The 13,703-nt window shown below is 41.3% G+C and overlaps 1 protein-coding gene and 1 long non-coding RNA gene across 5 annotated transcripts in view; one reads left to right on the top strand and one right to left on the bottom strand.

Annotated features, from left to right (window-relative positions):
* Nucleotides 1–12,777, bottom strand: part of kmt2e (lysine (K)-specific methyltransferase 2E) — a 33,055-nt gene extending 20,278 nt beyond the window's left edge. The window contains exons 1-2 of one of the 4 annotated variants that reach the window (XM_039668221.2): nt 12,326–12,777; nt 377–561 (exon numbers count right to left, since the gene is read on the bottom strand). In XM_039668221.2, coding sequence (XP_039524155.2) covers nt 377–447 — 71 coding nt within the window. In that variant the 5' untranslated portion in view covers nt 448–561; nt 12,326–12,777. The remainder of the gene's footprint in view (nt 1–376; nt 562–12,325) is intronic. The other 3 variants (XM_039668224.2, XM_039668222.2, XM_039668225.2) reach the window with 3 other exon arrangements.
* On the top strand, nt 529–6,057 carry LOC148965175 (uncharacterized). The gene is made up of 2 exons (XR_016149719.1): nt 529–667; nt 4,790–6,057. It is a non-coding gene; the product is annotated as an uncharacterized LOC148965175 (long non-coding RNA).
* Nucleotides 12,778–13,703: the final 926 nt, after the last annotated feature.

The following is a 13,703-nucleotide window of genomic DNA, read 5'->3' as shown; positions in this document are numbered from 1 at the left end:
ACTTCAAGCCTTTTATTACTCTTTAAATGTTCCATTCCTCACACAAAGCTTTTGTATGCTTTCAGAAGTCTTACAGATCACTTGTAAGGGGTTTATGGGTTTCTCAATAAAATGTATGGACTTTAACAGCTCCAGCCTCCATCTACTTCCATTGTTTGGAGAAGAGCAACTGCTAAATAACGTCTGTTCCACTGAAAGAGCATGTTTCTGATGAGAAAGTTACAAAAAGATGAGCGAACGGAAGCGGGTGGTGGAAAGAAAAATCAGACTACAGATGCGCTTCCCTCTGCTGATGCAATCAGAAAAAGACCAAAATGAAACAAAAGGTAGTGATGAGTCAACAGAGAGAGAGAGAGAGAGAGAGAGAGAGACTCACTCTGAGCCTGCAGCCATGTCCAGGTACGAGGTGTTGGCCGTGTCCACCCCTACTGGGATGACTATGCTCATGACGTTCTGTGCTGGGAGTCTCTTGTCCTACTGAGTCCAGAGCACAGCAATCCAAAACACTGAGGCATGTCAGCCACAGCACTCATTGCACACATCTAAGTGCATCCACAAGGCCTGCAAAGAGACGGAGAGAAAAACACAATTAGAGTTTGACATTCCACCAGACTCCATACAAATGAACACGTGACGGGAGCATGTTTATGGACACTTCGCACAAATAGTAAGTGTACATATTACGAACTGTGGGTCATTTCAGTTATTGTAAACAACAGGATGTGAGACATTTCAAGGAGTAGCTATGATTCACAGCACAAACATGAGACCATTGTTGGCCATGAGACATAATATTATTCTTGTAGGCATCAAGGGCACTGGTTAACATATGTTCGTTTCTAATGGAAAAACATCAAAAGACAAGGCTTTAACTTGATGGTTTGTGCTTTAACATGATTTGGGTGAAGTTGCTTGGCTCCTAAAAGAAAAAAAAAAATCTGTGTTTGAACACGTCTTTTGTGTAACCAGGGAGGGGAAGTGAGGATTGTGTGGCAAAAGCGTGTCCAATAACAGAGCTCGACCTTTGTAGAAACAACAAACAGTGTGCAGTGGCTACGCATGGACACAAGGGGGCACAGTTGCATGCTTGGTCACATTCACCATGAGAGAGAGAGAGAGAGAGAGAGAGAGAGAGAGAGAGAGAGAGAGAGAGAGAGAGAGAGAATACAACATGGAGGCAGCTTTTATGTTTTCCGCTCATCCATAAACGTCCATTGAATGCTCACACCCCGAGCGTACACAAAGAAGTGTCGTTGCGGCACTGATCGTGAGAGGATTTAATGTGTACATGGTGGAGGCCAAAAGAACGGATGGAAAGATTAATGATTAAGCGTTGTATGAGACGAAGAGACGCAGCTCTGTGGATAGAGGAGGGAGGAGGCAATGATGGACAGCAAAAGACAGCCGCAACAGCCAATCAGAGGCTTCCCTTGCAAGTAACGTTTTAATCCTGGTCAGAGGGGCTAAATATGTCACACTGGCATACTTCTCCTGGAACAACAAACAGGGTGGCGACAAAGGAATTAAAGTGTGTGTTGTGGTGATAAGTGGGATTAGAGGAGGGGCCAGATGCTGGGACATACAGTCTACAGATGAAACCTGGATTTTGGCACGACTGTTCAGCTACTAACAAAAGAGGATGGAGGGAGACTAGTCAAGTAGTATTGTGCCAACAGGATTGAAAATATATAAAAGATTAATAAAATATACAGATATACAGAAATATTATAAATTCAATTTTCCAGGATACTGTATTTAAAAGTCTTCATGAAATCAAAATTGACCCCATTTACTTTATTAGCACATATTACTAGTCTTGTGGTGAATAATTAATCTGCGCAAGTTAATACAAAAAAATATTTGTTTGTCGTGGTCATCTTTAATCGACATCTGAAAATGTGCTTCCGCTCTGGGATGACGCTTTTTCTCTGATGATGTCAGTTTGAAGGCTTGGGTTGAATATAAACGTATGCTTATGGTAGACAAATAAAGACAATAACTGTTAAAATCCAATTAAATTTATGAGATCGGACTTTCCTTAAAAGGGTTTAAACTATGTTTTTCAGCTTTTTCAGTAAACTATAACCAACTATTGCACATGCATCTGTGGGACTAGTCCTTAAGAGAACTATGGTGGTAGTGGTTTCCTGGACAGAGATTAGGCCTAGTCCTGAACTAAAATGACCTTTTAAACCAGATTAACAGACATCTGCTTTCTATGTCATGGTTTTAAATAGTCCTAGACTCGGTCTAGTCCAGAGTTTAATAAACCGATTTTCTGGAGGAAGACTAAAGCTACTCCAGGACTAAATTGAGGCTTAAATTAAACCTACCAGAAGGCAGCTTTAAATCCAGATTAACGTGTTTCAAAGATGACATGTTTTACTTTGACTATGTCAGAAAAGATATATATATATACACACACACACGTGTATTTGGTGTGCGTGTGTATCCCATTCCCATCTCATTATTTTTTTTATTTTAAAATGTTCTTGGTCTAATCCATGTTTTATACAACCTCTGTCATGCTAATTCAGATTAGCACAGTTGGTTTTAAATTAATCTGGTTTATTTTAGTTCAGGACTCTATAGTCCAGGTGTTCGTAATCTGTTTCAGATAGGCATTTTAAAGCCACGATTCACTATAGAAAAACTAAAATCATAGACCTGTTAGTGATTGCACTTTTCTTTTTATCATTTCTTTTTACATATGGTGCGTATGCATCATAAAAAATACCACCATTTTAATATCTGCAATTTAAAACATCTAAAATAACAAACAAAACCAATTTTACCCACATTAGGAAGTTGTAAGACAAGTGTTCATTTAGGACTTTGCATACTAGGACTGTGATCCAGATCACTGCAAATAAACAAAACATGGACTGACATGCCCGCACACAACACACACCTTGACCAGCCTTAACATGCCCCCTTTAGATACACACACACACACACACACACACACACACACTAACACTCCCCTATGAGGGTGGCACATCTTCGGTTCACTGTTTGCAAATAAACTACAATGAGACTGTTATCTACACGTGTGGCATGTTGGAGATAGACTATCAGACTGTGTGTGATGTCTGTGAGACACGTGTGTGCCCTTACATGGGGCATAAAGACTGGAGAGAGTCTATAAATCAGTCCAGAGCCTCGCAGAGATGACAGCTGTCAGCTTCAGGGGTTAATTAATAGGAATCTGACAATGTGGATCAGTTAGTGTGTGATTTACTCAGTAGGCACCTACAATTCTCCCATTTTTGGCCACGTCAGGTCGCTTTCACAAGCGCAGTGGGTCTGATATATTGCGGATGTTTAGACCGCTGTGAAAAATGAACAGAGTTTCACAGCTCTTGAAAAAGCACAGTACATAATCTCTGTTCCAAACCTAGGTAACTGTCTTGCTGTCTTTTGTTTACACAGGCAGCGGTCTTTTAAGGCAGTATCCTGACTGAATTGGAACGTAATAACAAGTGACCGATTTGGAATGCTCTACATAGGCAGCATTATTATGACACAAATAGCTCTTACAAATGGTGACTAAGAGACGCCACTATACATTGATTTCAATCACGTTTTAGAGCAGGCAAAATACAGAGCACATAAATATAAAGATTATATATATAATTAAAATCTTGATTTATTTTATAAATAAAGATTTTATGCTGTTGTTATTTAATAGACCCAATAATAAAAATAGTTTTTAATTACAATAATTTATTCAATAATAAAAACAAATCAATGAAGAAAGATTACTATATTAATACTACTATGGTGTAATAATAATTAGTCAACAGTAAATGTGTGTTGCAAGTGTAATTCGTACCCACAAAAAGAGTATTTTAATTGTAATAAATGCTATTTTAACTTTTTTTGTGATTATTCTAGGAAATCCAAGCTGAATTTTAGGGTTTGGGAAGGATGCCGCAAAAACCAATTCCTGTAAGATATACTGGGCACAGATGCCTTAAAATGCTCCCTAGGTAGGCAGCTTCAGCTTGCTACACTTTGGAAGAGTTTTAGTTACCATGTCCTCTTCACAAAAACGTGACAAACACAGGAAGAGGGCGCGAGAGAGAGACAACATTGAACAGTGTAATAAACCCATTTCCCTTAGAAAGCATACGGTGGTCTCTTTCCAGCTCTCTCACACAGAGTCTGTTCTTCTTGGCCTCAGCAGCCGATCCTGCCGTCAATGCTTAGGAATGCACGCATGCGCACTGCCTCTCTATGTGTGTACACACACACACACACACACACACACAAAGAGGGAGAGAGAGAGAGATAACTAACCACAACATACTTCCTCTGAATGCCCAGACACTCGCACACACACATTCAACAGACACACACCCCCACCCTTCCTCCTTAAAAATGCAAAACGAAGGTGTGAAAAAAAAAATCTAGTACAGTAGAGCATTCTTGGCTAAATCAGAGCATTCAGACTGCCTCCGAAACGCCCATTTCCTTTAGCAAAACTGTCTGCCACTCAGCAGCGAGAGAGAGAGAGAGAGAGAGAGGAGAAATGGTTCCCTGCCCTACCCGGATTTCTTTCCCTCCCCTCTGCACTTCCTAAATAAACCCTTGACGCTCAGAAGGGAAGGGAGGACCGGGAGGAAAAAAAGGGGAGATGGCTGCGAAACGCGAGACCAATTAAATGGTCATGAGAAAGAGAAGCCATTTAAAGAGACTATAAAAAGATGAGCAGCTTTCAAAAGAAAACATAAAACAGCGTATCTAAAAACGTTGAATATTCATTATTTCTGTCTTGTTCTTCCAGTGATTTTGAGATTTCCACTGGCTCCCGAACTATCCTTCTAAGGAAAGATGATGAGGGACCAATTCTGGCACAGAAACAGCCTGCTGAATCCAACTGTTTCTCCTCCTCAGTCTGTATGGACACAATGTCGTATGGGAAGCTCCTCCCTCCAGCAGCTCGCTACAGCGGGCAGGGAAACCCACAGACTCATGAAGGAGTCTCAACACGTTTTTTTCCCTTTCTCTCCCCATTTCTCCCTCTCTCTCTCTCTCAGTAATTTTCCTGGTTTGCGTTGTCTGATTTTCAGCGGGGAGAGATGGAAACCGAGCAGGCTTCCAAAAGCTAGCCCCGGTGATGTGACTTCACACCATACTCGCAGGCTGAGTCATCACAGCCTACGCTACACTGAAGCTTTACACAACCACGTGCCTCAAAAAAGCATGAACGCATGCCGAGAGCTTTTCCTCACGGTCATTGATAAAGATGCGTGAGGTATGAGGTTGTATCACCTTGTTCACATCTCTTCCAAATACGACACACTGTTAAACACAACTGTTAAACATCAGTGTTGCCGAGACAAATAATGACTTGGCAGACGATAAAAGAGGCACAAAAAAATAAAAAATAAATAATGACTTGAGTCACATTGTCTAGAGGTCAGACTATCATAGACCCTTGAGGGTGGGTTCTGTTGACAAGCAAGGATGTGTCTCTGGGCTGTATTTTATGTGCACCTCTCTAACAAACGTTAATGGCTCCTGTGCTTCAGTCTGCCAAGTGGCTGACCACAATGCACCTCCACCATGGTCAGAGAGAAGGCACTTGACATTCTTAAATTAGATAAGGTTGACTGATGACAAACAAAATCAATGATGTGCATCTCCCATCTAGCAAAGAGGGTTTCATTTAGATAAAGAAAACTATGTTTACTTTTTCAGATGAAAATTTGATACTTGTGAAGCTCAATACACCCAAGCTAGGATGTTGCACTGTGGTTTCTAATATGTTGCTATATGGTTGCACACTGGCCCAGGGTCTAGAGCCCAACTCCAAGGCTGGATATTCTTGTGCCCCTCTTCAAAGTCAAAGATTATTTTCAAACTTTTCTTTTAATGTGTCGAGAATTTGTTTTTTTAAGTCTGACCATTTAGAGGCAGTTCTGAACTAATAGTTCGAGTGTTGGACTTGTAACCAGGAGGTCACGGGTTTGATTGTCAATGGGCCCTTGAGGAAGGCATTTTACCCCCAATTGCTCCCAGGGCGCCACAATAAATGGTTTCCCCAGTCCATGTGTTTTTTCAGTGTGTGTGTGTGTGTGTGTGTTCACTGCTCCTAATGTGTGAGTACTAACTTAAATGGGTTAAATGCACACGTCTACTCCAAAAGATGTACAAATGTAAGGAATCACTCACACCCAGAACACAAAACCCCCAAACAAACCTAGACAAATTCCCTTCCCTTAGTTAATGGCACTTTTATAGCATCAAAGTGCATGTATATGTCCGGATGTACAGGGGCCGAATCAGTCAATCGCAACAGTGCCAGGGGCAAAAAGGACAGTCTGGGCCACTCAGACTTCATGATGTCAGTTTCATGATTGATTTCATGCCTGACTCGCAACATTACATCACAAACACAATAACATTCACACATTTATAAATGAGTACTGCACCCTCGTCTGCCTGCTCTATGGGACACCTGTCATGTAGCTAGGCCCCGTTGAGAGCTCGGTTACAGCCAGCAAACAAAAACATGTTACCTGAGCCCACAACTCCTCCCTGCACGTCCCTCACGTGCCCTTACGGCACTGACAAGCCTCCTGGTCGAACTAGCAACCAGCATACCGGCTTAACCACACCTCAGGTTGATAAAACATGGACTACAAATATAAATACAATGTCTCTTTAAAGTTTACGTCGAGCAACCTGGATGTGCTCTGGAAGGAGATTGTTTGTCAGGTTTTGGCATGTGTTTATACCGGTGTGCGCAATGCGATCATAGATGCGTCACCTGAGACTCCTATTCTGAGCCACCTGCCTCCCTTTCCCTTTCTAACCCCCTTCTCTCCTGAGGGGGGTACTTCACTTCTCCATCCCTCTGTCAACACAGAGAACAAACAGACACTGCCCATGGCCTCTCACACACACTGCTCGGAGTCACCCATGCGCAGTGAGGCTAGGATGCGAGTGTGACATGACAACCTGACAAAGAATGAGAACGAGGATGGTGAGTGCAGCTAAATAAATAAATAATTGCTTTATTATGTCAAAAAGACTTCACTTCTTGTCAGTCGTCACAAACAACTGTCCTTTTCCATGCATGGGTGCAATGACCTTAAAAATGACAGGTTACATAAAACATAAGATCAAGTCAAGTGTTCAAGTTCATCCACTGTGCTTCCGTCGAATGCGACAACGGCGTGGTTGATCAGCACTACGTTTTTATCATGTTAAAAACAAACCAGTTTTGTGCAGCTAAGCGTGCTTCAGCTCCGTTCTCCGCGTGGATCACTTCCATCTAGCATCGCTGTCTGAGTTGTGAGCTGTGTGTTGATGTGCGTAGGCTGTTGTTCCATCCTCTTTGTACAGCTGCACAGCCTCATTGTGATGTCACACCAATACATGCCAACGATTGGACCTCCAACTACAGGAAACGCCTGTCAAAGCCACAGCCTGCAATGTACACGGCCTGCTCCTCTCGTTATCTGCATGCAAACCCAGAGGCAAGCTTTTCCATGCAAAAAAAGAGCCATAGATGTAAAAATTTAAAGTTTTCATGAAGCAAATCAGCATTTATGCCATCAGAAATGACACAAAATCTGTCCATGTCTTTGTAACCATCTTGAAGCTCAGCCTAATATGGTGTCGTGAGGAAAAAGGGTCCGAAGCATGTGTTGGGCAAATATCTCAGATCACCATCTCGGCAATGGCTGCCAAAGTTTGCACCACAGAGGCCGGTCTCACAGTGCGGCTAAGAAAAGAAAAAACACGCACATATCATTGGCTGCTACATAAAAAAAAAACAAGAAATTGGCATTTTAAAAAGCTGTTGGAGCAACGCCTTGGCTTTTATTACACTACCGTAGAGCCAAAAGTTATGAGAACAGCTCTGTGGTTGAAGACAATGAGAGAGTGATTTCTATTGATGAAAACATTTACAATGTTAATGTAACGTATGCTGTTGCAGGATGAGGCCTTGAGCGGTGCGCCCACACAGTTATATGGGTGGACCACAGCAAACTTTCCAAAAAGTCAAGCATTTGCCAAGACCAGTGGATGTGAGGTGAAAGGAGAGCTCGGGGGCGGGGAGGTCTTTGTCAATGTCAAAGGAGAAACAATCAAATCACAGCTGTTATCTCACAGCTTGACCCTGTAAGCCATTCCACCTGCCCCCAAAAGCTAGAAAATATGCATCAGGCGGAGGGGAAGAAAATAGGCAACATTAAGAACGAAAAAAAACACAAACATCAGCATTCAAATACAGCGTGATGGCTCGACCCGATGGATAAACGAAGCCCCCCGATGATGTGCAATCAGTTCACACATGAATAGTCACTCGCCGGCTTCCTATCCAAGATCAAGATTACCTTTTTGCAGCATCATGGTCTATTCATTACGCATTAGGGCCCATGTTTACCCCATCAAACTGCTCTGATGAATAACCACATTCTTCTGGACCTGTAAACTCCCCGCTGACCAGAGGGAGGGAGCAGTAATCATGAGAGAAATATGACACAGCCACAGTGTGGGTTGTGCTCTTTTCAATACTGCAGTCTACTTAACGGCAATCTCAAATAAAGTCATAGTCCTCAGTGCGGTTATTGAACCAAAACGGTTATTGCCGAGTAGTTTTCAGATGCAGATGGCTTAAGCAACATCTCGTTTCCTGTCTATTCTTTAGGTGAGGCAATGCACACATCTAGGTTCCTGGTACAATTCTTTCATAGACAAGAATTTTCCAGTTAGGTAAACGAATCAACAGAATGTATTTGAGGTGGGTGGGTGGTAGTATGACCAAAATCTTATTTCACAATCTGAGACATTGTCATGGTAACAATACATCACAATATAGGCCTAGTTATGTTTGATATATTATCTTTGCGAGTAAAGATGCAAAGAACAAACAATAGGACAAACTGTTTTAAGTTTAGGGTTATAGGTCTATACACACAGAGTCTTCATTTTATTAATTAAATATATAATAATTCCTCCTAATAAACAATTCTTACCAACAAAACGTGAATACCTGCCATGCCAAACATTTTGATTTTTTTTAATCATTACATTTTTATCACTATTTCTGAACAAACTTATGATTAGAAACAACAAGGTTTTAATTATACAATGTGTGTAAACAAACAAAAAAAAACAGAACAAAAGCATTTAAGCTCAAGGCAAATTAAATAAAAACGCTACAGTACAGAACATGCACACTCGAGTTAGCATGTTATTGTGTTTATACCGTTTCATATGTTCATGTTGAGAAAAACAAGAAGATCCACATGCTTGGGTGAAAGTTAGCTTGAGAGTCTAATTAACAAGGTCGGCTGCAGAGAAAATGCGCTCTTCTGAGCCAGACATTGCAGGGATACAAAGATAACAGTGGGCTAAAGCTAAGCTTTATGTTAAGCGTTGTGTTTTCTGTTCTTAAACCCATCTCCCTTTGACGAAACTTAAAGGAAGCATTCGTCTTGAGATGATTTTGCAGTCAGATAAGTTGATAGTCGTGAATGCAGTGATGGAAAGCTGTCTTTCCTCATTCAACTGGTCAATAAAGATGGTTTGTGTGTTTGGATTTCATGTGATTTCTCATTGTGGAGGTGACATTATAATACTCAGTTTCACCTGATTCATTTGATCAAAAGTAATACCATTTTGATCAAAGTAATTCCAAACTTTGTGGTGCCTTGGTGCAGATATTCTGACATCAAATACAATCAACTTTCACATTGTCAACCAATGCGTTTAGTTTAAAGTTAAACAGTTTTTGTTGGCATGCTTTAAGAATGGCATGTTTTAGAATGGATTCATCGCAATTACAGCCAGCAAAGCAACTACTAGAAGCAAAACTAGAATTGAATTTTTATTTTTAAACAATTATTACAGATCAATTTTTTTTTATTTAACTATGCGCGCACCGCACACTCCTAAGGTATTCAAATGTTCAAGCGCAAAACCATGAAAAAGAATTGAGCAAGGCATGTTTCTTTATCACTGTAAGCAAATAAAAACTAAGCAGTCCTACACTGTGTACTATTTACATACCACAATACACCAATTGATGCTTTTATATTGAAGCAACAATATATATTTCATCATACCGCCCAGCCTTAGAATGCATTGTTATGAAGCCAAAAACGAGAAAGGAACAAGATTAGCTGTTTGGTGACAGAGTTTGAGCTACTTACAAACACAAAGATGAGTGTGAGTAATAAATCCCATATTCCTCTGTTCCTTCCACAAATAGCTGCATGTTTATTCTTTTTACTATGGTGTGACATCTTGCCAATATCTCTCGTTCAGCACACTTTAACACAAGTTATCTTAAATGATAACCCGTCGAGGGGGAACAAGTAAAAGGGTGAGACAATTGTTTATTATAGTGAGCTTGAATGAGTTGAGACTTGAGTGTTGTGTTCAATCATGATGCTTATCAAGGTTGTCTTATAATGGTATAGTTCAATTTATGTGCTAAACGTTTAGTAAACGCAATGGACGCATACTATAATCACATTCGGTGAAACACAGCAGCACTGTATTTTTTTCTGGTGTGTGTTGTGCACTTGCCTGTGGGTGAGTGTGTTGGCGCTGCAGTGTGTGAGAGTTGATCTAGCTAGGGGTGTGGAGGCTTTCATTACCACAACATCAACTCATCCGCCATTTTCACTAAGCACCTGAGAGGAAATACTGCGCTCGAAGACTCGCTGATATTTGACAGAAAACGGCCAAGATAACAAGAAACCCATCTTTTCACACATGCTTAAGTATCTATTTGTCAAATGCGCTGTTTTTGTGCTGGAACAAAGTGTTTGCGTCGTTTCTGCGTAGCTAGCGGTTGTGACCGACGACGACTAGCCAACCTCAAATTACCTCACAATACACACGATTTTCTGAGAGGGAAAGAGCGTATTGACGACTTAGTTTTGCGTTTAAATAACCAAACAATGTGTTATTAAGTCTATAAATCAGAACTAATCGCGTCGGGTTAACTAACTTAATTCAACATCCTCGCGATAAGCTACACGGTAAAGCTAACTGCTTAGCTTGCTATGCTAATGCGCATAGATATGAAACGCTCGAGCGTCTTAATTTCCTTACACAGACGTATAAATCAAATTTCCAACAATAAATAACCACTCCAAATCTTCTCAACCTAAAAGCGCGTCGAGTGACTGTTTGTTCACTATATTTGGCACAACTGCGCAGTTCGCTTGTAAAGCAGCGCGGCTCTGGTCCACTTTGAGAAGAAGCTAAAGCAGATTTGACTACATGAACCGAGCCCGAACCCCCTCCCCCACGGCTGCAGCACTCATTATCAGCACACAAAACACCTCAGACAGCCACTAAATAAGCGCTCACTTTATGCCCTCTTTGCTAAATCAACACATTATTGTGCTAAGTAGTCCCACGTCATATTCCGAGCAACGATTAACGCAAATCCAAGAAACAACAGCTTAAAAAGCACATCACCGTGTTTTAGAGGGGCATAATAGTTAATACAGGATATCAATCAATATGCTTTGAAGTGTATATTTGTGGGCTTGGTATGGGGTAAGAATGGACCTAGTTAGTGAATGGGTAACTGGAGTTGAAAGGTGTAAACAAAAGCCCTGTTGTTGCAGGCTCTGTCAGAGCACAACGTGCCATTTTAATCATTTCACACCTCTCATTCTATAAAGTGCACATCTAAAACACGTGTAAACAATCGTAAACGTGCAAATGAGCATAAAGTTTCAAGATAAGTGGCGGGAATACATATCGTGGGACGTGACCACGACGTCTTCCAGAATTAAACCACTCCAATCAGTTTTTGTTGCACATCCCAAAACCATGTAAAGAGATTATACCGAGTCTTGATCTGTTTCTTTCTTGGTTGGCTAACTTGCTAGCATTTCTCTAGTGACTGCTGGTCTAGCTCTCATCTTTACGACAACGCAAGAGAAACGACGAGTTTCCGCTACTGTTGTGTGCAGGTTTTACTAGTTGTGGACTTAATAAAACAGCGTTATAATTCAAGATCTTTCCTTTTGTGAAGCATTAAATGTGGGTGTGAGCTAGCTAGCCACTTTAGCTGCTAAATTAAGTCATACACGCACCTACTGCTCGGATTGCCCTCTTTACAAACAAGCCAGGTGGGATTTATTTATAAAAAGGAGGGCTGACAAATGCACAGCAGTGATGCAATTACAACTCATTTGAAGGTAAACTAATAATACAAGCCTCAGTTTCAGCATCTACACAAGGATGGACCCCTTTCAGCAAGTCTGTTAGCCACTGGCATCAAACAACCCTCTACAATAAACAAACAGATAGTTGTAGGATTTCAGCAGGTACTTACCGTTGATGTCCACTGTAATAACTGTGAATAAAAGACACGGGGGACTCGGGTGAGACCCCGCCGCCTGATCTACCACAACCAAAACAATACTTCGCTCTCCACTGCGGATGTGTAACAAAGCTTTACAAATCGTGCTGTGTAGCACTTGTATTTCGCCTTGTGGTGCTCTAATCCAAATGTACAGTTTGAGACTGTTAAAACCTAATATTTTTGTCCATATCTATGCCGACAGTTAGAAACTGGATCCCTTCTATCCTGTCTCTTTTCCCTGTGCAAAAATGGCGGCCCTGGCAGAAGTGCCGTGACTCCGCCTCCCCCCGCGCGCCCCCGCCAGGCTCTCTGTCACTGCGCGCGCCGCCCCTTCATTCCGCGGGGTTTCCCAGAGCAGAACCTCAGGGGCGCGTGCAGGAAAGAGTTCATCCACGGCAAATGGGAGCGCGCATTCTTATCAAACTGTCGTCCAACTCCAAACATAGGAGTGCTGTAGCCCGCCGTGGAGAAAGTCAGCCTTAAAGGCTTGGCTTAGCGAGATGCATGCCTAAAGAAGGGAAAAATTTGTGGATAAAAATATTGCGATTAAGCTTAGTGGGTCACTAGAAACCCTAAACTCAAGACGACTTTCAAACTGGCTTAGAATATATTTTTTGCATTTTCTTGAGAAAAAAACGAACTGCCATACCAGGGGCGTCCCAATTCAATGCTTCTATGCCATTTTGTCACATAAAAGTTAACCTTTTCTTCCCTGCTGTGACATCTAAGTGAAACGGCTTCTCGAACAAGAAAAAATGTTGGTACCTGATTTTGTACTTGATTACGAGGACACACTTTTTTTAAAATAACGCTTTTACTCAAATAATTTATATAATAAATGGCAATATTCCATAAATTTGTCAATTTGGATTTCATGGTGTCTTTAATAGCCTACACTAACAGAAAAAACAAGGTTATGTCTGAAATTACAACTATACCCTTAGCCTATATAGTGCACAATTTTAGAAAAGCCATCAATCCCACAATGGACCTCAAATAATGAGTGTATAACCGATGTAAAATAAACAAATAGTCACTACAGAATACACATGCACTGTGAGCATTGCACTAAGTTAATTCCCTGCGTTCTAGCATCCATAATGGCCAATGTCAACTGTGAGCTTTTGTGGGCCATGCCCCCTCTAAACGAAAGAGCAACGAAACACACTTCTTGTACACTTGCGGTCTTGTGGACTTACAATGGCCACTGCATACACGTGTCATTTGGGTGACCCATGTGCGTCATGAAATTGTGGATTCAGAGGAAGATCGCTAGGGCTTCTTCATTTCAGGGTTCGTACAACCTTTTGCAAGAGAAATTCAAGCACTTTTCAAAATCTTTCAATGT

The sequence above is a fragment of the Pimephales promelas genome, chromosome 24 (assembly GCF_988280905.1).
Source record: "Pimephales promelas chromosome 24, fPimPro1.hap1.1, whole genome shotgun sequence".
Lineage (NCBI taxonomy): Eukaryota > Metazoa > Chordata > Actinopteri > Cypriniformes > Leuciscidae > Pimephales > Pimephales promelas.
Note: the sequence above shows the minus strand (reverse complement) of the source record. Positions and strands in the feature narration are given on the sequence as shown.